This window comes from Strix aluco, chromosome 7, assembly GCF_031877795.1.
Source record: "Strix aluco isolate bStrAlu1 chromosome 7, bStrAlu1.hap1, whole genome shotgun sequence".
Taxonomy (NCBI): domain Eukaryota; kingdom Metazoa; phylum Chordata; class Aves; order Strigiformes; family Strigidae; genus Strix; species Strix aluco.
The window spans coordinates 38,936,937-38,959,974 of NC_133937.1; the positions used below are offsets into that span (position 1 = coordinate 38,936,937).

At 38.3% G+C, this 23,038-nt stretch overlaps 1 protein-coding gene across 3 annotated transcripts in view; it reads left to right on the forward strand.

Moving 5' to 3' along the window:
• DOCK1 (dedicator of cytokinesis 1) overlaps nt 1–23,038 on the forward strand; it is a 312,269-nt gene that overhangs the window by 271,323 nt on the left and 17,908 nt on the right. For all 3 annotated transcript variants that reach the window (XM_074831522.1, XM_074831523.1, XM_074831524.1), the window contains 6 exons: nt 1,497–1,583; nt 5,136–5,312; nt 6,333–6,416; nt 11,257–11,394; nt 14,898–15,043; nt 19,458–19,656. In XM_074831522.1, coding sequence (XP_074687623.1) covers nt 1,497–1,583; nt 5,136–5,312; nt 6,333–6,416; nt 11,257–11,394; nt 14,898–15,043; nt 19,458–19,656 — 831 coding nt within the window. The remainder of the gene's footprint in view (nt 1–1,496; nt 1,584–5,135; nt 5,313–6,332; nt 6,417–11,256; nt 11,395–14,897; nt 15,044–19,457; nt 19,657–23,038) is intronic.

A 23,038-nucleotide genomic window follows, 5' to 3' on the forward strand; every position in this document is an offset into this window, starting at 1 on the left:
TTCATAAAAACTCAATTAAACCAATTTATCACGTTCTGGTTTATACCAATAGAAAAAACTGACAAAGCTGTATTTATTTTGTTAAAAACCAACTATTTTGAGAAAGAAATTTAAAATTGTTATACCCAAAAGGATAGATGTGCCTTGCCAATACTTGTCTTGCCATGAAGATTCTAATCAGGTATCTTGTAAAAATCTTTTTGCAGCAGTACTTTTTTTTTTTTTTTTTTTTTTTTTAACGAAACCATTTGTTTCATCTAATGGTCAATAAAACTCCCTTTGAGCACAGCTTGTATTCATCAAAATGTTTACAACAGGTTACATCAAGTTGATTGCCTTTTCTTTTTTATAGACACTATTTTATTCACAGGGGTTCTAGTGGGCGCAGTTAGTAGTAAAGTAGTAGTAGTAATTAAAGTAATAAATTAATGCATCATTTCTTGAGTGAAGATCTTGGTTTTCTGTGTAGTAGCAGGCTCCAATCTAATCAATGTGCCAATAAATGCTGAGTATTTGGTTTCCTACAGCTAAGATTGGGTATTCATTCAGAGACCTCTCCAGTGTCTTTGGCTTCTCTTGGTGGCTGTTATAGCGAAAATTGCTAATTTGCTAATCTATGTGGGTTTAGCTGAGGAGGCAGGAAGCCCTCTTTTTCAATATGTTTTGAGTATAGATAAAAAATATATAGGTTTATCTAAATCACTTTGAAAGCTCTTCTTCTGTTAATGGAGTATGGAATAAACAATTCTGTTTTTAAAAAGCCTCACAATAAATAAGCTGAACGACCAATATATACCAGTTCTAACAAAATTGGATCAAGAGATGTCTTTGACATTGGTTATGAAGCAAATATACACATGTGAAGGAGGAGATGTTAAATCACATATCCTTAAATTCAAACCAGTGAGGAGGTGCTACAGTGAAGCCATTGGAGTTTGCAGCTCAGGTGAAATCCCAGAATCACAAATCCAGGTCGGGACCTGCAGGTCAGGGTGGGACCTCAGGAGGGCTCAGGTCCACCCTCTGTTCCAGGCAGGGCCGGTTCTGGGGCCAGGCCTGGCTGCTTGGGCCTTTCTGCCATGCAGTCTTGAAACCTTGGAGGATGGAGACGGCCCAACCCAGCCTGGGGAGCACATCCCTCAGCCCCTCTGCCCTCCTGGGGAAGAAGCTTCCCCTGTATCAAGATGTTTTATTTTTTTAGAGGATGGTCCTTAAAAGCTCTCATGGGAAAAAATGACAGTCCAGTAAAACCAATGGATCTTTTACATAGTGTCCTCCTTTGGTGGGAGAGCAGTTGTTCTCTACTAAATCATGTATGATCAGATTTAAATCAGTGTGCCTCCATCATCTCCCCAAGCAGATACAGTTTGAAATTTCCCCCTGGCTTCGTAATGTCTGTCGTACTGCGGTTCCTCTTCCTGATTATAATGTTTTAAGGCTTTGCTTAAGATAAAAGCTATCAATCTGATAACGTGATGTTTATGTTCTATTTGCAGAACATGTGGATTGAGAGAACCATCTATGTGACAGCGTATAAATTACCAGGGATTCTGAGGTGGTTTGAAGTCAAATCAGTTTTCATGGTAAGATCAATTTGGCTTTATTGAGATTGCATAAAAGAATGGGGCTCTTATACAGCTAGGGAGCATTTATATTTCTGTATGACTGTGCTTCAATTCTGTGAACAAGCAATCAATGTGGCTATATCTGGCACCCTAAGACAAGGGCAACTTGCTTGCTGAGGATGCTGATTATTGACTGAGGGTGCTCAAGTAATGCTTTTCCACTCCTGAGAGAAGGAAATGCGGGCTGACTCTTCCAGGCCTTTAGGGCAAGGTCCGATCAAGTGCTTGAAGTACTTTTATTTCTGGCTTTCAGCAGGTGAGCTATTAGAGCCTGTGGTGTTAAGCCGCACGCCTAAAATGAAGAGTGACCTGGGGTGGTGTAGGGGAACCTGACTACATCAAAATGAAATTAGTCTGAATTTTCAAAAAGAGGATTTTGGTGTTTTGGTTGTAATATATTCAAAATATACCGTATATCAAATGTATTGTATGTGTCTGCATTTCTTCTCTACTTATTGTTTGTGATTAAAGGTTGGTTTTGCTTCTTTTCCACAGCTAACTAAAATATACCCTAGCAACCTCACAGAGTAACTCCAAATTACACATTTCTCTGTTCTACCATTTAGACTGTTTAGATAAGTCATATCCATTAAACGCCTTTAAGATTAAATTATTCTTATGCAGCTGTAATTTTTAAGTAGCAATAAAAACATTGTTACTGCAGTTTTTAAATCTCTCTTGTGAGGCTTATTTTTAAAGGAAAAGAACAATTTGCATATGATTAATTAAAACCTTTTTCATTGCTCCATTGAGGTTATGTTGGACAGTTGTATTTAGATGAACAGAAGTAATGCAGAAAATTACTATGGTATCTATAGTAACAGAATATGAATGTGATGTTTGACAGTAATAGGCAGCTGAATAAAATACATTGAATTTTTAATGAATTTTGTATTTTCAATATAATCCTGATAGAGAAGATTGTATTTATCTTGGTGATTGCAAAAAGTGTTGTTTATAAAGGCTGGCAAATCTGATGAAAGTCTCTTTTCCTTACAAGTTAAGAGCACAGCCTGACAGGCTGCTTTATGCAGGCAATTTGTATACACACACCTTTAATGCTATGCTTGTCATCGAAATGTGCATAAATCCTGGGAGGGAACTTCCTATAAGCTTTTGCAAGTAAGGATTATATTAGTTGCATAGCTAAAAAATGATACCAGAATAGAACTTAATAATATGTGGGAAGACAGCAACGGATAACTTTTGACCTAGCTCTGGCGTAGTTACTACAAAATTGGTATTGACTTTCCTCAAGATTCCTGTCAGCTAAAATGCTGGAAGCACGATCACAAGGTTCACATCCCTGTGATGCTAAATTTTGATTATGGATACAGATATTATTGACGATTTACTAAACAGGATGAATTAAAGTAGCTTTGCACATTTCATATTTTATTGATGGAACTAGAATATCTTTAAAGGAAGAGGTGAGATCATATCGAACCAGTGCTGAGAGAGGACTGAGTAATCCAATATAAGCGCTGTGCTGTGTTACATAACCCATAGGAACATGCATAATTTCCTTAAATCTATTTGCTTTTAAAATTCCTTATGAGTGCTTTTACCTGAAGCTTTTCAATCTGTTCATTATCTGCAAGAAGTTTGTGGTACACATTCATTATTCTGTATCTGATTTGTTTTAGCTGGACACAAGGAGTTGTAGGGGAAAAATTAGTTGAAGCCAGACAGTGAATTAGAAACTGGATTTTGAATTGCACTTGGTTTTAAACAGTACAAATACTAATCTTTATTTTGTTTTGATATTTAATTTTTTAGTGTTGCAAATGTGTCAGGAGTATATAATTTCTGTTTGCCCTGAATAAATTGTGTCGTGTCCAGAGTTAGCAAGCTACTTGAGACAAGGCTTAGAATTTACAAGTATAGATATTTTTAATAAATAGCTTTCAGTAAGTTCCAAAGCACAGTTTATAGTAGTAGGATGGGAACTGCAGTTCTCCATCTGCTTTAAAAATTTAGAGGGAGAATTATAAGAGTAGTAAAAGAAAGAATGAGAAAGAAAGCCATGATTGCCGATACAGAAAAGTCAAAAAAGATGTCTGTCAGCTCAATGAGTGCTAATTTCTGTAGATATTCAAGAGCTTTAAAAGCAATGGTTCATCAACAAATTATTGCAAGCCCATTAATACAAATGACAGAATCCTAAATTTAGCGGATGATGTTTGCAACAGTTCTTGCCGAATCAGATGCTGAATGTGCTCTTACTTTCCGAGTCCAAATTCCACCCATAGCACGTTCAGCTCTGAACGCGGTTGTCGTCTGTCCGTGTGAGCCTGCTCTGCTCCACAGCCTCGGCAGAAACATTGGGCTCGTTACCTCCCCTCCAGAATAATTCACCAGGCCTACTTTTTAAAATGCTAATTAAAACATCCTTGATGTAATCAGATGGCAGGTGTAAGAGTAACAACTAAAGAGATTTGATTATAAGTGGTTCTCAGAAACATGGTAAGCAACTGATAGCCAGGTAGAAGTGCTTCTTTGTTTATGTAGCATTTATGTAAATTAGGGTGTAATCAAATATACACTTGCATTTTCCTCACAGGCCTCAATTAACCTTCCTTTTTTTATTCCTACCACATCATTTATTTAATGTAAGTAGGCTATGTCTTCCAGTGAGCACTGTCTACACTCTGGGTTGCTGCAAGTTAGTAATTCTTAGCCCATTCACTAAATGTACATATTTTAGCAATATTTTAAATGTTTTAATACTGTTTTTTCAACATGAGCAACTGTCATTCTGAGAGACACAGTATCTGGTCATAAATAATAGTTGGAAATCAGCCAATTAAAATAAAGCAAGTTTTACACAGTATAAGAGCTAATTCACCCCATGAAGACATCTGAGGAGCTCTCTCCATTGGAGTCCAGGCTGTGTGAGAAAGAAAATTTCTTCCTTCAGTTCCTTCAGATGAAGAAAATGTGACCTCATGGGAAAAAGCACAGCAGATACCTCAGAAGTCATCTCTTCATCATGTTAAACTTAATTTCCTTGGAAATACAGAAAAATAATCGCTGAAAAAAAAATCTTCTTGATTTTTGAGCTGCTTAGGATTACATTTTCCATCAGAAAATCCACGTTGTTAGCGTTTCTTTCTTAATATTACGTTTAGCTTGATCTTCTTTGTACTGCTAAAACTCACTGACTCGTAATCTCTGATGTTCTCCATAATCCTCCAAAAACCTCACGTGATTCCTGTCAGAGCTTTCTGGATGTTGTGCTGTTGTGCTGGGATGTAATCCGTCCTACAGCAGCGAAATGCATTTTAACTGTCTCTACTGATATTGATTATCCTTTCAGTTACCACAATGTACAGATACCAAATATTGAAATGCCTGAAACCACCTTTTCTGTTAATTATTGGTTGAAATACCTTCGGTTCTGAAATGCCTAAAATGTTTCTAATCGTGGTGGTTTGGTGGACAGCCTGTTCTGTGGCAGGTTAAAAACTCTCCTCCTTGGTTAAAGAACTCCTTTTGTTTTTATTTTAGGTTGAAATCAGTCCACTGGAAAATGCAATAGAAACCATGCAGCTAACAAACGATAAGATCAATAATATGGTTCAACAGCATTTAAATGATCCAAATCTACCCATTAACCCTCTCTCGATGCTGCTTAATGGCATTGTGGATCCTGCAGTCATGGGAGGGTTCACAAACTATGAGAAGGTAAAAATAATCTGTCCTGCAGTTCTGCTTCTCTTTGAGCCTGGGCTCTCCTGGAGTGCTGCTGGGCACGTGTGCTAGGGCGTTGTATATAAACACTATGTGAGTCTCCCCTTATATGTGCTTTTTAGGACACAGCTTAAAACTTACCATTTTTAATGTCTTTCTGATATTTTTGGATAAATTTTTGCCTTTCTACATTTGAAGAAAGAGTCGGTATGTTTAGTACCTATGCAGGGACATGGTGGATAATTGCTTACTCGAGTGAGATGCTGAGACTGATGACATTCCTCGTGTGTGCTCTCATGCGCTTGGACATCAGAGCTGAAGTTTCTGGGTGAACTTCAGTGACCAAAATAACCGACTGCAATTCTTTCCTTTGCTTTCAAATGCACGAGCTTTTAAAGGATTAATCAAATGTTGCAGACTTCCGAGATACCTGTGTGTTGCAAAAATGTCTAAATATTCTTAACTGCATGTTTACAACATTAGCTTTTAAAGTTACATGGGATAAGATATAACATTGGGAAACTATAAACACTGTATCTATTGCATATATTGTGAATATTAATCATATTAAGCTAGCATACACAAACAACATGTATTTCATAATATAAATGGAGAAGGCACATGCTGACAGACATGTTGCTGTATCCATCCATTTATGTCCTGCTGTAACTCTCACCCATTTCATCTACTAAAACTTCTTATACCCTGGGAACTGCTAGAAAGACATTTCAGAGCTGTGCCAAGTCCTCTGCAGGGTTGCCCATGAGGTTTGGTCTTGATCACCATGTGCTCATCTGCCTACTTTACTGACTGAAAAAGATTAATGCCTTAATCTTAAAACATTACTAAATTCTGTATATCTTTTCTAGATTTTCACTTTGTGTTTGTAGCTATTACTGCTAATTTGCAGAACTCTTGGTTTGATTCATTTATCTTTCCTGTAGGTAATTCTTCCATGGTAGTAGATGTTGATTCATTTTCTGAAATACCTGCTTATTTCTCTCTCTTTACTAGGCTTTTTTTACTGAAAAATATATGCACGAGCATCCAGAAGATCATGACAAGATTGAAAAACTGAAGGATCTGATTGCTTGGCAGGTAAAAAATTTTAAGTCAGGTTGGTCAGGGCCAACTGCTGTACAAAGACAGTTTAGTGTCACTTTTGAGAAAATTCAGACATTAAACCCTACTTTGCCATTTAAAACTGCCTTGGAACATGAGCTAAAGTTCATCTTTTCTAACCTGACGTCATTTGATAAACCATTTTTGTAACCATAATGCAGTGAAAATATCCCATCTATATGAAATGAGAAAATATTTTGTAATAATGTTGGTTAGTATTATTGGCAATTTACTTTCCCATTTTAATTTTCTAAGGCTGATTTCAGAAATTGTTTTCAGACAGTAAGATGAAATGCCTAACCCTGAATCCAACCTCCTGCTTGCATGCACTGGGACAGCATTTCTTCACATATTCACTTTTTTCTTCAAACAACATATTTTCCATTTATTAAACTTCCTATGTGTACTTACAGTACCTTTTAGCACAGAATATTAAATGCAAAAATTAACTCACATGCAAAATATTTAGTAAATTCATCTAGATGTTGTGAAACCTTTGCTTCATTTGCTATATAGCTTAACATGGTACAAATACATTAATGATTCATAAAGCATGTGAAATTACCTGGTATTTTATCACGACACGTTAGAGCAGAAATCATTTAAATGTAAGATCACACAGTTGATATTTCCTGAACCAGGAATGGAACCCAGCCCTGTGCCTGAGACAGAGCAAGAACCCTCTTGCATGAAGAACTGCGTGTACATATACCGAAGAATATTTTTCAGGACAAACAAGAAACAATTCATTTTGTTCCATAGTCATATACTGGATATTTTCCAGTGGTCTCAAGATAATTTTATGATAACTAAAAAAACCACCAATATGATTGGTAGTGTTTTTGCCACAGAAGAATGAAGGGCATCATTGTCTTTTTATATTCAGTTTTGACTTTATTATAAAGGGAATAATTTACATTTCTATAGGTTTCAATCTTAGAGGTAGTAGAACCAAAGATATGGAATTCAATAAAAAAAACCCCTCGGAAGACCATAAAACTATCACTGAATAAAAACTCTTTTGGTCTTCAAAAAAATTATGTATTTATTTATTTATTTTCTGGTGAGCTTTTACAGAAGATTACATTTTAGGAGCTTTAGGTTTTATAGAGGAAAATAATTTGATCCCAGAAGACTAGCTTGATGTCAGCTCTCTGTCTTTGCCTCTGATAGCGATACTTCAAATGAATTACAAACACACTTTTCCTCACCAAAGATTCACTTTGGTGACATTTGTTTATTAAAATAATACTACTATTTGAAAATATGTGTGGCAGCTAATCATGCTCTATTTTAATTATTCAGTGGTTTTATATACATAATTTCCCATCAGTCTTGTACTTCCAGAACAACAGGAACCAGAAAAATAGAGATAAGGATTCAAAAACTATTTCTCTATCTGCAGATGCTTTTCACTAAAAGGTCTAGCCATTTCACGGTGGAAATCAGTGCTTCTAAATTTACCTTCGATGTTCCATACACATTTAACGTATCCTAAGACTTAAACCTCCTCTCAAATGATTTCCGTTTTCAGAACACAGGCAGCATCAGTAGATGGGAGCAAGGTGGGGAGCCGACTGCCAAATACCGGCTGGTGTCGGGCGAGGGAGTTGTTATGGAAACTTTCCGAAGTGAGGCAGTGGTCTGAATTCATCACGGGCTTGACAGTGATTGAAAGCAAAAATGAGTTTTCATTTTTCAATAATGTGGGGCTTGGAGTTTTGTAATCACACGGAGATTTTCTTTATGCATTATAAATCAATCTGGATATGTGAAATAGTAGCCTGACAATCATATTATCAGCTGACTAGTTAAATTTAATTTTATTTCTATCCCCTTACCTTAACTTTTTCTCCATTGTGCTATGGAATTCATGCTCTTCAGGATATTATCCTTTCAGAATTCCTGCGAGCTATAAGCGTCCCTTTTTTCTGTCTGTTAACTTCACATAAATATTATTAACAAGACAATGCCCATCTTAGTGCTTTCCAAACTTAGAAAAAAATGTTTCCACGCAACTACATGATTTCAAGCTGAACTTTTATTTTAACATGAAGATAATGAAATGATTGATTGAAATGATGGTAATGAAATGAATGATTGATGACATTAGTCACTCTGTGTTTAGCTAACGTATTTACAGCATACCAAAACTAGTATGTCACATAAAAATCTTGTGGTGCTTCTACGTAGCTGAAAGAATTGTAGCATACAGAGCTAAGTTTTTACGATCATATTTTATGATACCATTATTATGAAATATTTTCTTTTCAGTTGTAAGATTTTATATTAATTTTAATAATTCAAATGTGTGTAGCTTTTTTATTCTTTTCAGCCAAGCAGATCAAGATCTTTAAAAAAAGATTAAAAGAATCAGGGAAGAATTTTAAGTTGCAGTGGAACTTTATATAATTTTAAAATCAACAAAAATTAGAGTTATGGAATAAGTGCTATCCTGGGCTGGTTTCCTTTCTCATTCAGCTCATTTGTTTCTAGCTCAGCTATTTATGTTACATTTACTTTTTCATTCACCTCTCCAAAGATGAGGGTGCCCTCTGGGGTCTCTTGAAATAGAGCCATAAGCAAACCCACCCATTGCTCCACAGCCAAAGGAATTGGCAATATTGTGAATGTGGCAAAATTCTGCCTCCTTATCCAACAAAAATTCATATAGGTTTAAAATTCAGTGTCACTCGTCACCAGATTTCCCTGTGTCAATGTCTGGAAAGGAGACGTAGGAAAAAATTCGAAGTTAGTAGAAGGTGGTGAAGTGGAAATGGTCAAACAGTCCGAAGGTACTTTCCTTCTGTACTTAATAAATGTCTAAAGGATTAAGTGGTCTTGGACAGGGACACCAAATATCCTGACTCAGAAATCTCACAGAATTTCTGTAGAAAAGCCATGGGAAGTTTATTAAATTCAGGCTCTGAATTAATAACAAGCCTTTTCTTCTTCTGTGGTTTCTGGTCATCTTTCATTCCCTTGTAGTCGGTGTCTCCTCTTGCCTGTTCCTCGATCTCTTGACCCACAGTTCCTGTACCAGGAGGCCACCAGCCTTTAGGTGCTCATGTTCTCCCAGCCCAGCCCACGCTCACTCCAGCAGACCTGGCCATCAACCCTCCTATTATTTTGCTTCTCCACGTGCCAGAAGCTCTCCACGGCTGGTTGTATATATCTGGTGCATACCAACAGTGAAACCCTCCCTAACACCTTCCATTTGGGGCACAGAAGGAAGCGCCTACATTTTTTTTTCCTGACTGGGACATTTCCCTACAAAAAATTTTGTTTAATTCATATTACTTGATTTTCTAGGTTGGAGATGGCTGATCCCTAGGACAGGCTCATTAGCGCATTTTCTGCTTGTAAAAATTATCTCAGAGCTGAAGCTTCAGACCCCACGTGTACCTCATCTTCATACTTTGAGGTTTTGAAAAAAGCCCATTTAAAAAGTCAGCAGGTTCTTCTAAAAAAATAGGCCAAATGATCACTTATCCCTGCAAAATAGAGGGTCACAGCATGGCTTGATAATTACAAAAGTTTGGAAATTCATTTACTTATTTAGAGCAGGGAAGTGTTCTGATTTTAATGCTTAATTTTTGTAGAGTGCAAATCCATATGGCTGCAAAAAGAAGTGGCTACAGTAAAAAAATTTGTCATTATTCTTATTTCTCTTTGTAGCCTTTTAGGAGAAGAAACTGTGTCCATTTAAATAGTGCCGAATCACAGAGAATCATCTTGATAAGATTTCTTGAGTTTGTTCATCTGTAATTCATCTGTGTATTTATTATTCTCCTTACTAATAAAGCTACTCCTTCTGATTGCTGCTCGGTCTTATTAGAAAGATCTGTTTTTAATCAGTATTATGATTTAATTATGAATTATTAAGAAGAAGCCTCTTAGCTTGATTGCTGCAGAGAATATCTAAGTTAGAATCAGAGCACTGTGTGGGCTGAAACGGACCTGGAAGAGGAAATATTTTTCCTAAGCTGGAGGTAGAAAACTCTAATGGTATGTCTGGATAGCTGTGGGAATGAAAATGTCTCTCTGAAAACATTTTAAAAGGTCAGCTACACCTCCACACTATGAACTAATTATATAATCCTGTGTTGGCATGGATATTTTGTGACAGAAGCCTTGAAGATAAGTGATTATTTTCAGTTACAAAAGATAATTAATTTTTTTTCTCTTCTGTTTTCTTCCCAAAGAAAATATTTTTTCTAAGAAGTAATGTATAGTATATAAAACTATTTGTTTTATTAGTAAATACTGCTTGGCAATATATACGTGTCCAGGGATGTAGCTCATTTGCAGTTTTAGAAATAGCAGTTATTAAAGAAAACATACAGATATTTTTCTCCTTCAAGATCTTATTCTCATGAAACTGAGAAAGAACTGATGTTAATTACCTGGTGTGAGAGTTGTCATTCATCAGTTTGCCATTTTGAAGTACAGCGTGTAGGGGGGCCCGTGAATATAACATCACAGGAGTATTTGTGCTATCTGATAAATTCAGCTGTGCCTCCAGCATGGGATTGCTGGGCAGAGCTATCGGTGCATTAATTTTAAAAGACTTTGGTTAACAGAGAAAAAAGGAAACCATGTGTAACAGATTTTCAGATCTTTTTTACTATGTTGTGCTTCATGTACAATTGATGATGATGATGATTATAATAATTACTATTATTGTTGTTATTATTAGTGGTGGTAGTAGTCCACGAGATCTTTCACTCCTCTTGCAACATCCGTGGGAGTCTTGCCCTAACCCTTCTCTTAGGAAGGACTGGGCAGACCGAAGCAGCATAACTCTGCTTTCCAGATCCCGTTCCTGGCCGAGGGCATCCGGATTCACGGCGAGAAGGTGACAGAGGCACTGCGACCCTTCCACGAGCGGATGGAAGCTTGCTTCAAGCAGCTCAAAGACAAAGTGGAAAAACAGTACGGGGCCCGCGCTGTCGTAAGTTATCTGCTAGCTTTATGTTTCCTAAATATGTGGAATGTCTTTAAATTACAGGCAACTGTATTATAATTGCCACAGATTAATAAAGCAATGTTGTTGCAGCATTGCCTGGTTGTTCTCAGTGGTCATCAAATCATTAAATACTGAGCAGATGCTGTAAAAGATGATCAGAAAGCCTTGCTACTTTCATTATCTAGCATGGGAACAATTTCTAAATTGCCTGGATCTGTTCCTTGAAGTCAAGATATTCTTCAATATCCCAGTTTTAAGAAATTGGGTTTAAAAAAAAAGCCCATGCCACTATAGCATGATTTTCTAGAGCTTAATGTCACCTTTCCATAGATGTAATTCCTTTTGAGACATGAGGGCTGCACTGCCCTACAGTGGTGTGCAGCCTCACGTGCTCTGGCACCACCCTGAATGTAGGCAGGCAATAAATAGATAGCTGCTACTTAATGAGATTTACTGCTGGAGTTCTTGCTTTTGTCATTCCAACAAGCTATTTGCAGTTGCTGCTTCAACTTTAAGGCACAGCCAAGAATTTGGTGACATTTCCAGTGGGGTTTTGTTCTGCTTTTAATTTGAGCGTTACCCATTGGAGAAGAAGGCAAAAAGACAGCATAGAGTTTCATAATTGAGAATATAATTGATAATCCACTCAAAAGCCACACAGATTGGGTGCTATTATATGAATCAGTTTTAAAAGTGATTTAAAAACCCGAGATGGAAGTGGTTAGAGTTGCTCTAAGCCTGACTATGTGGAGCTGATGTCCTAATAATATATTGAAGGCTGCCAGGGTGAGCTTTATCTCTGTCTACTGGTGGTCCTGACAGCGCTGTTGTAAATGTGCTATAATTTTTAGGTTTATTTGTGAAACGACAGCAGAACATGAAACTTGCATATGCAGTACATCTCTTCTCACTGCTTCAGAAAACAGAGCACATATATTTACTGGAAAAGATCCATATACACACCACTCACCCTGCTCCCCTGGGAAGGAGGATGGCACCCCAGGGGGCCATGGTGGCAGTGATCTGTCCTTGACATGTTGGAAGTGCTAGGAAATTCTGGGGTCCCCCCCTTTGCTGCAAAGGTTTTTAGCCAGACTTGGAATTGTCAGATCTACTCCCTGTTGAGTTGATGTGTTCATTTTGGTTCAACATATGTAGTTAGATTTCAAGCTATAGCACTTGTAAAATTTTCTCTAAAATTTGGATGTGTGGCCTGTAACAACGCATGATTTATCTCCAAATGAGCAAACAGTGTGGTATCGTTTAGGATAATAGGCATTTTCCACAAATTGATGTCCAGAATATTCTATACCAGAAACCATTTCCTACAGAAAGAACTGGTAGTAAAACCAAACCATCTAGAAATGCAGTGATTTATTTTTAAGACTGCACAGATATTTAAGATTGCACAGATCCACTTTCTGTCAGCAAAAGCCATCTGAAAACAAAGAAAATCACCAACAGACCATTAATTACTGGGCCATAGCGCAGGAAAGCCAACTTGCCAGCCTGGTCTTTGGACTGCCGTCTCATCTCCATCCCTGGCTTCCTTAGCACCCTGGAAACAGATAAGGAGCTTGCACTATAATCTCATTAACTGCCTTTTAATAAGAAAGCCAGTTAGCAGGTCCCAGCAGGTGAAGGACATGGTATCAAATGGCAGGTGTTTCCCTGCAAGTGAGTGGTGGCTTTCTTATGAAAACGCCAAATTTTATGGTTGCCCTAGTTGGGGTTGGGTCATCACTTTTGGAGGTGCTGCATCAATTTGCGTATGTATTGAGGCAGATATTACTTCGTGGGCTCAGATTTTGAAGGTTATCTCTGCAGCAGTGAGGCGAAAAACATCTGCAGTTGTGGTTTTCAACTTGTACTGGAAAACTCAGTGTCTGAAGCACAATTGCACTTCCTCCCTTCCCATCCTTAAACCCTCCAAAGCAAGAATATCAGATGGGGCCTCCATCACAATCTAGTCCTTAAGAAATTAAGAAATAAAAGATTGAGAAACGAAAAAAAATTGATTACAATTAGAAGTTCTCCAGTTTTACTTCTGCCCCTAAATGAGCAGCACTCACTAAACTGATTCTTAAAAAAATGAAGCAAGCAAGATACACCTGAACAGTCTTCAACCAGCGCCCTCTTCATCCAGTTCTGATTATGGTCACTAATGGGTGCGTGCCACTGAGTTTATGGATGATATGCCAATCTCATCAGTATAAACAGGGTGTGAATTTGGTTCCAAATTATCTCTGGAAAATCCCACAGAGATTTATTTTGAAGAGTGGATGGTGCGGCCTGTGGTGAGGGAGAGAGCTTCGGCTTTCTGCTCAGTGGGATACAGAGCATCCTGCACTAAGGAGGGGATAAGAAAGATGATGCAGCAGGCAGGGCAGCAAAAACATGCCAAGTGATGTTCTCTGAGTGCCCAAACCTTGGTGAAATAGTACATGCCAGTGAGTTATCCTGTTGTATTTTATGACAGGCCTTGCTTCAGAGATTAATTTTCACTTTTGTCTATTTTTTTTTTTAATGGGAACACTGAGATCTTATGGGAAATGTGCCAGTCTTAATGGTATCCTTCTAAGTGGTGTTCTGTTTGTAGTCCTTCAAATCCCATCTTGCTATTATATTTAGGAAGAAAAAAGTTCAAATAGTAATTTATTCCCAAGGAGAACAGGAATAATTGACATTAATGATACTTGAATGTCAGTCACTTCAATAATATACATTTACATCATCGGGGAGATGACTGGAAAGTCATATGCAGGTGGTGTTATCTTTCTAATTTCATTCTACCTACCAGTAAGAATTGTCAGGTTTGATGGAGTTTTATCGTTTCTGTCTTCCTTGTACAAGGCCAATTTACCAGTAGTTGACAGGGTGGAAAATATACCTGTAATTAAACAGCATGAGATTCTTATTTGTTGACTGAAAGAGTTCAATTATTTTATGCATACATCAGTTATTAATGACTAACAAAGCTTGTATAAATATTCAGAACTTTGAAATTGTCTGAAACAAAAAAAAAATCCTTTCATATATTTTCTTCTTAACCTAGATGTCACTCTGTAAATTGGCACTCTTGACATAAAGTTCCTCTTAGTGGTTTTTTTAAACAACTCCATTTCATTTAAATATACTGACAGGGCAGTCACTTCAGTTGCACAGATGGATTAAAAGAAAAAAGTTTTTTGTAGAAAGCTCCTTTTTTAAAGCCCAGATGTAAAAAAGCATGTAAATATCATTAAAACAAATGAATTACTGGAATATGTTTAAAATTATACATGTATCTATGAGGACCTGAATATTTCTTCCTAGTCCTTTAAGTGGATTTTCTTTAGAATTTGTCTCTTTGCTGTTAAACACAATGTATAATTAAATAATAGAAAACTCTACATGGGGTAAACAGCCATTGAACCTTTCCACATTACGCTCGGTAACCAGATGTAAGCTATATTGTGATTTAAGAAGTAAATATTTCTTTATTGCAGCTTTCAAGTCTGGATGACAGACGCGGCAGTCGGCCCCGGTCTATGGTGAGGTCCTTCACGATGCCGTCGTCCTCAAGACCCCTCTCCGTTGCATCGGTGTCTTCCATCTCCTCCGACAGCACGCCCTCTCGACCTGGCTCGGATGGGTGCGTAAGAAATAGTCACTCAGGGCTGATCTCTGTAAAGCCTGATGTGGCATGCGCATCTGTAGGTTTTGAGGATTGTCACCACCCCGCTCCTGATCTCGGTGCTATCACGGTGTTACTCCTTCTGATCCTACTGCCTCCTCCTGTGTGCACCGTGAGCATTTCTTTGATCTCATAAGGAGCTGTGGGATTTTTTAGTTGGCTCTTTTCCCAGTGTGTTTTGTTCTAGATTTGGTTCATCATAATACCCCACAAACATTAATGTGACACAGCAGTGTGAGTAACTAATGTGGGGTGGGGATGGCGCTTTTAGGTGACAGCCTGACATTGGCTGAAAAAAACCCAACTATATAGACATTTATCTCAAGATATATTCCTTGGGGGTTTTTTTAACCAAGATAAATATAAAGCTCTTCTCGGTCCTCTTTTAAAACAAAGTTAAACAAAACCCCCTAAGCATTCAAACAAAAACTCCCAAACAAACAGAAGATAGATTTTCCCCTTGTAAAGTATTGTAAGTGTAGTAGTTCAGAAGGGATTTTTTGCAAAATTAGTGGTGAGACATGTGCTCAGCTGGTCCTGTTGTGGTAAAGAGGTGGAGCTTGGGAGAAGGAAGGGATTAGCTAACTGCTCAATCATTTCTTCTCACTTTTGCTGCCAGAGGAGAAGCTGCTTATGGCAAGATTGTACTTCAAGACTTATCAAGGTATTTCACATGAGAACCAGGAATTCTATTGATAAGCCTTGTCTCACAGTCGCATCCCTCAAAAGAACAAAATTATCTGTTTTCTTTCTGGGGTCTCCGTGCACCCTCAGACATCCCTTCTCCCTCTTCCTCCCCCCAGGCATTCCCATAATCCAGAAACTCAGTATTTGACCAAGGCAGCAGTTTTTTTAAAGCCTCATGAAGGGCTGCAAACTCAGAGATGTGCTAGAAACATTAGTGTCCCTTGTACACCTTCAGAGGGAGTTATTACCCGACTAGAGAGTAAAAGCATCAAGTAAAATTAAATACAGCATCTAAGGACCAACACAATACTTACCTTGATTAAAAACAGTTTATTTACCCATTAGGAAGAACAGCAAACAGAGCACAGTTCAGCTCTCATTACGTTACCCTCTGTAACGTATACACGGTGAGTCATGCTCATAAAAATGTAGGACAGCAGAGATGATAATGCATTTTGACTAATTCATCCACAAAAGTTGTCTTGCTGGAATTTAGGGATAACTACCATCCCAGATTAGTGGGCAACTTTATTTTATCTCGGAGGAAAAATACTGATAATTTCCCTGCCGGCCTCTACCTATTTTTCCTTTTTCCTTCAAAACTGTTATATGTATTTTTCTTCCTCCATTGGATGCTATTTTCTTAATTTTTGCATCTCCATCCCAGCTTTGTTGTGGCAGGTGTCACTTAGCAGTTTTGGAGGGTCTCATGAGTCTGCTCAGTATGTATATTAAAAAAGCCTCACAAAGATCATGGTGCACCTCAAGCTGCAGCTCTGAGCCCAGGGCAATACAGCTGGAATGCATGTGGGGAAAATATAATTAACAACTGTCATCTCTGAGAAGACCTGAAAAAAAACCGCTCATTTTCTTGGTCAGTGGAGCAGGAGAAGAAAAATCATCAGATGTAAATAACATAATGAAAGACCTCAAAAATTCAAGTTACCTTAAAATCATGCGGATGGTTTGTCACTACTAACTTGGAAGAAGTTCACCCGTGTACCTACCATAGTTGATTGGGTTTTATGGTCAGTTGTCCTCTCCTGCTTTCCATTTCACCCCTCTTCATATGTTAATTCTGAGATTAGAGATGAAACTAAGAAACACAATGAAAAAAGGGGCCGACGGACTTTCTTGCCCAGATTACACAATTTATATTTTATGCTATCTCTAGCTTCTCCTGCTTTGGAGCTTTTAAACAGTAAAAACTCAAAGCAGACATTGACATAGTGTGTGGTTTACAGCTCCCAGTTCTATGTATAAATAAAACCCTGACTTTAAAAAAGGATGTTGGGTTTACTCACTGCTTAAAATGGGACTTAGAAGTACAAATCTGAGCACTTACAAGCAGTGGTTGGAAGCAGGGAAGTCCCAGTGTGCCTGTGTGAGCTGCTGTCTGTTGAAAGTCCTCATGTACTTCAAGTAGGAGCGTGGCGTGCTAGCCCATTTTATCACTGATTCGTTGCATACAAATAATTAATAGTACTAATAATAGTAATGCCTGGAAGGGAAGCAATTAATCATTGTCTGAAGAATGGCAGTTCCTCTTGTAAACTTGCAGTCAGCCTGCGAGGCGGCTGTTGCTGCCCTTCAGCCCAGCAGAGCCCAGCAAAAGCAGCTAAAATGTGCAATTCAGGTGGCTAAAATGCGGTAGCAGGAGAGCTGTTGTCTGGTCTGGGCTTTGTCACTGATGCACTTTGTAGGCCCGGGCAAGTCTTTGCCCTCCCTTTTCCCTGTCTGTAAAATGGGATGAAAAAAGCTTGCAGGTTTGTTTCCCAACCTGTGTGATTTTGTCTTTGCTTACGAGGGTAATGGCTCAGGGGCCGTCGCCCCAGGAACTGGTTTGAGCATCTTTCCATCAAATGAGCTAAATTAGGCTGAAAACCGAAGGGCCTTTAGTGCTTCAAACAACAAAAAAATAATAATAATTTTGGGTATTGTTGCTGGATATTGCTGCTAATGGGGATGATTAGGATAACTTCGCTGCGCGTTGTGTGAAATATGAATCCGCTGGTGTTTCACAGCAAAGCCTGGGGCCTGTACATGCATGCATCCCCATGGCGTGGTAAATGCTTTTCCAATGTTAAAAAGTAAGCTGGTTTCTTTGGGGGTTTTTGGGTTGGTTTCAGTTCTGTAATGTGATCATTTGAGACATCTTAAAAATCTGTCCATGTAATTTCGACTAGGGTATGATTTTACTAGTTGGTTTAGTTTATAATATAAAAGAGATTATAAATTACTTTGCCTAGCTAAGAATATTTTCGCTCATTAAGAGCAAACTATTACCTTTTATTTAAACTAGTCATTAAAAACAGGTGAGAGAAGAGACATTTCTTTAAATTACTGAGTGAAAAATAGCTAAAAAAGAGTTCCAGTATTAGTTAGAATAGTGCTTTCCCTACGAAATAAAAATGTTTTCCTTTGAAAGTTCATTGAACCCCTAAAGATTTTTTTTCCTTTATAGTCAGAAAAAAAATAGTCATGGACTGTAAAAATTGCAGAGCTGATGGTAGTAGTATATCAGCCTTGCCTGTATTCACACACTTGAAGTACTCCAGGTGGGAAAATACATCTGCTTTTCGGAAACTAACCTTGCCCTTCATTATTATCTGACCAGTTTTTCATTCTTGAGTTTATCTGTAATATCAGAAGAACTAAAGTCAGCCCTCCTGGCTCCCCTTCACCAGGGCAGGCTGTAGGTGAGCAGAGGTGTGGATCTGTGAGTATATGTGTGCACACTCGGATGGAGATGTATATCCTCGTGCATGTGTGCAAAACCAAACATACACACACAGGGTGTTACTGCAGACAGCAATGGTGCTTGTGTCTGTGGTTAAACCTCTATACCTCGTGCTTTTGTGCAATGTGTAGGTGTTTCCTTGGCATTAAGGGTGATATTGTTTAGTTTTCTGTGCAAAGGTACTGTAATTTTGATGAGTTACGAGATTAGAAAGCATTTTATGTTGTGCACGTTCAACAGAAAAGACACCTGTAAAACAATTTCTCAACTGTTATTCCTTCTCTGGGGAGAGTAAATACATCCTCTTTCTCCACCAAAAAAAAAAAAAAAAACCCAACCCACCAAAAAAAGGTCCAAGAGGAAGTTGGGTACTTGGCTAATTATTAAAGGAATTCTGATGGGTACTTGGCTAATTTTTAAAGAAATCCTGATGGTTACTTGGCTAATTTTTAAAGAAATCCTGAAAGCCATTGGTAGATCCATGGACTGCCTCCGAGGTGCAGGGGAAGTAGGGGCGACATTTCTTTAATTCATGGTACAATTACTTGCACTCGTGTAGTGCTGATTTCCACTGGAGTTGCCAGGTGTCTGCTGACACGCCTGCCGTGGTGCCACAGCGTATAGAGTGGGAGTGCTGAATGAGAAACTCATTTTTATGTAAACCACATACAGTGAAACTCAGGAGTTTGCATAGCTGCAAATCAGTACATTTACTACAGAGGAGGGAAATATGCAGTACTGGTTCTTCAGCAGTTCCGCAGTAAATTTTATGGTAAGACAATTACGATTGTTACGACTTTCTGCCCCCTCCTTTTCTCTCTAATGTGGTTTCCTGGATTAGTAAAGCATCGTTAACTCAAGTGAGACTTTGGGAAATATGTAAATGAAAATTAGGTGTTTTGAAAACAGTATGTTATTGATCTAAACAACCACAACTTTCTTTAGGTTTGTACTGGAGCCCCTCCTGCCAAAAAAGATGCATTCTAGGTCTCAAGATAAATTGGACAAGGATGACCTAGATAAAGATAAGAAGGAGAAGAAGAAGGAAAAAAGGAACAGCAAGCATCAAGAGATATTTGATAAAGAATTTAAATCTACCGATATTTCTCTGCAGCAGTCTGAAGCAGTGATCCTTTCAGAAACGGTAACTTTATTAGCAAGTAATGCTTTATCTAATTCTGAGCAGTGTTCTTTCTCTTTTGAAATAAAAATGTTGATTTTTACAATTTAGTTTATTTTTAGACCAAAAATAACTCTTAAGAAAACACGCTATGATGTTAATATGTGATAATGAATCAACAATACAGATTTTATTCATAGTGTAAAAAAAAAAAAAAAAAGGTGTCTCGTATGAAAATCTTACCAAAAGCTATATATGACTATTTGATAAAAGGAACAGATGGTATATCCTAAGTGAAATAAATGCTACCATTTTAGCAGCCTTTTGAATTTATGGTTCCCAATAGATCACGATGGGTTTTCTCATATTTCAGCTGACTACTGCAAACACTTTTTGGTGGAAATGTTACAAGGTCATTTCATGCATGGCAATTACGTATTCTTGAAAGGCTATTTTGAGCAGAAAATTGTAAGCAGTTCCACTGGTGGCTGTGTGTAAGAATATTAACTACAGGGCATATCTCTCTTAAGCCCTCTCTTCTTGGAGTATATTTAATTCACTGAAACTGTCCTAAAGGCTTAGGTAAGTTGAGAAGCTTTAGCTCTGAAATTGAAAGCAAGGCCATTTTAAACTGGAGCAGGGAGTGCGTGAACTAACTGTGACCTCCAAATCTCTGCCTGGACACCTGTTTTGAGGCCAATAGTTTAAAAATTGCCCTCCAGAAATAAATGTAATGTTCTTTTCAAGATTTGCATAAGTACTTGTAGAGTCAACTTTTAACTCAGCAAAGTCTTTCATTGGTGGACTCTTAAAACAATTTCTCCCTGACCTGTGATGACTAGATCCTTTAAGTCTTTCTGTTTGGTACTTAGAGCGGAATATTACTTAGCTGTTCAGCCATAGTTCCTGTTTTCTGGATTTGCTCCTCCTTTTCCATCCAGAGATGAGCTAATCTCTCAGATGTGTCTTCTGACATCTTGGAAGATCAGAGCTGTTTTGTCTGATGTGGCCATGGACCATTAGCTCAGCAAAAAACTCAGATAAAATCCCTTTTGTACATCTCCAGGTTTTCATTCAAACTTCTTTGAAAGCAGGGAGTTTTTCCATTGACTTCAGTAAATTTTAGATCCGTCCTGGTCTGTATAAATGGAATGGAGATTCCTCCTGCCAAAGCCAGCCAGGTGAGCACTGTCAGAGTGTTTTCAGACAGAAAATACATTTTACATATATTTCCATATGTCTTATCTTTTTGATGCAATGCTTTCAACTCTGCACAATGCAGCAGTCGTGTTTTGACTAAGCCTGAACATTGCAATGGCAAGACTTGCACTCGTGTCTCACAGATCCCTAGGCAGACTAGCAGAGCTTGTGGGAGAAGAGCATTAGCCACAGGAGAAGAAAATTGTATTTCAGGGCAGCTCAGTCAGTTGGACTTGCACAGATCCATGAGACCAGATGGGAGGCGTCCAAGGATGCTGGAGAGCTGGTTGATGTCTCTGCAAGATCACTGTCATCTCTGAGAGGTCTTGGATATTGGAGAAGATTGCTTATGACTGGAAAAATGCAAATGCTGGCTGGAAAGGCAGACATGATAACCCTTCAAGGCATATTCCCGTCTGTTGTCTGAGGAGCAAAAATGAGCCAAGCCCAACATGGTTTGACTCAAGTTTTCCACTCTTCCCAGTCAAGAGCTTTCAGTGCATGACTGGTATGACTAATATTCCCCTGGTTATAGAGAGGGAGGGTAATTAAATGTCAGAATTAGTTACTTGCAGCTACTTTGAGCTTCTTGAAATCCACAGATCAATATCAAAAGGAGTTTACTGGTGAGAGAAAACCTCTCCCTTTTCAGTATCTGCAAACTACTTGATGGGCTTGGTGTTAGTGTGGTTCATTTTCTCTTGTAGGTGAAACAGAGGAAACGCTCTTTTGAGATGAGTTTACAAGAAGGGTTGTACAATTCCCACTCCTGCCTTCAGGAATTTTGTACAGATAATATCAAGCAGTTTAAAGATAAAATTTGTCTTAGAATTTTTGCACTCTGGAGACATATGTCCCCTGTGAATGATATAAAAGGGAAATTGTTATCTTTTGTGGGTAAGAATTCAGCTTTTGCATTCTTCCACTTCTGTGGACTGCACTGTGTGCAGGTTCACTTTTTAAGTTGAAATTGCTGCCAAAGCACTACTAGCCAGTGCTGTGTTTTATGAAGAAAAGGGCATTTTGATTTACCTTGCCAGGAGCTTTGAAGCAGAAAGTTTGCAGGCTTAAAAAAAGATGATGATGAATTGGAGAGGGGGGAAATGAAGGATTTTTTTTAAATTTTTTTTTTTTAAAAGTTGGAATCCAGATTTGAATAGAAATGGAAATTGAAATAAAGATTTAAATAGCTTTTAAAGTGAGATTTTAGTAATAAACTATTATTAGTTACCAGGTTTTGTATTATAGCTACTGGATTCCTTCTGCTGAGAACTTCAGAACCGCTTGTACCATCGCTAATTCAATGACAAGATTCCAGTTCTTTGGTGAATTTTCTAATGGATTCTTAGTTCTGACTTCTAAAATATTTGGAGGTTTTACAGCAGAAGACATGCTTTTCTTTAGCACGACGACAATTTGTAAGTACCTTCAAGAAAACGAATAAAAGAATAACAGCCAGCTTGGATTTGTCAAGACCAGATTGGCCAAGGCTTGCTTTCTTCCTGCGATAGAGGAGGCGGCTCTGTGGGTAGGAATGATGTGGCAGACCCCTGACGTGCCGATTTCAGCGTGACTTTTGGCACATCTCACACGGTGTCCTCGTGAGCAAGACTGGGCGATGAAGTCTGGTCTATGTGATGCTGCAGGATACACAGCAGCCTGGAAAAACTGCGCTCAAGCTTGTCACGGGTGAGACGGAGTAAATGAGAACCCGTCAGGGATTTGGATGTTGGGATATGTCAGAATAATCTACGTTCAGAAGCGCAGTGTGTGGTCAGCCTCGTAATCACTGGCTCTGTCTCATGTCTGTTTATTAATGGAAGAGTTTGCTGTGTCACTTCTCTTTCATCCAGGTGTCATCACAGTTTACAACCAGCCTGTGCCAGTTGTAGCTGGCAAATAGCAGGCTTGTGCTTGACAGGTCAAAAGTCCAACTTCAGACATTCACCCCCTGACCCCACACAACTATCTGTTGCCTGATAACAGTCATATTCTAAATTATTCTTCACCCACCACCAATAGGTGGTTATCAGTGGTTTGCTTTCAGGGGGGAAGGATGCATCAATAACCTTATGTATGAATCTGTTCTTGATCCTGTGTTATTCACTCCTAATTGGTTTGTGCAACGTAATCGCAAGCACGATACCAAATTTACAGAGAATATTAAGTGGGAGGCACAGCAGGCGTGTCAGACAGCGGTCATTTC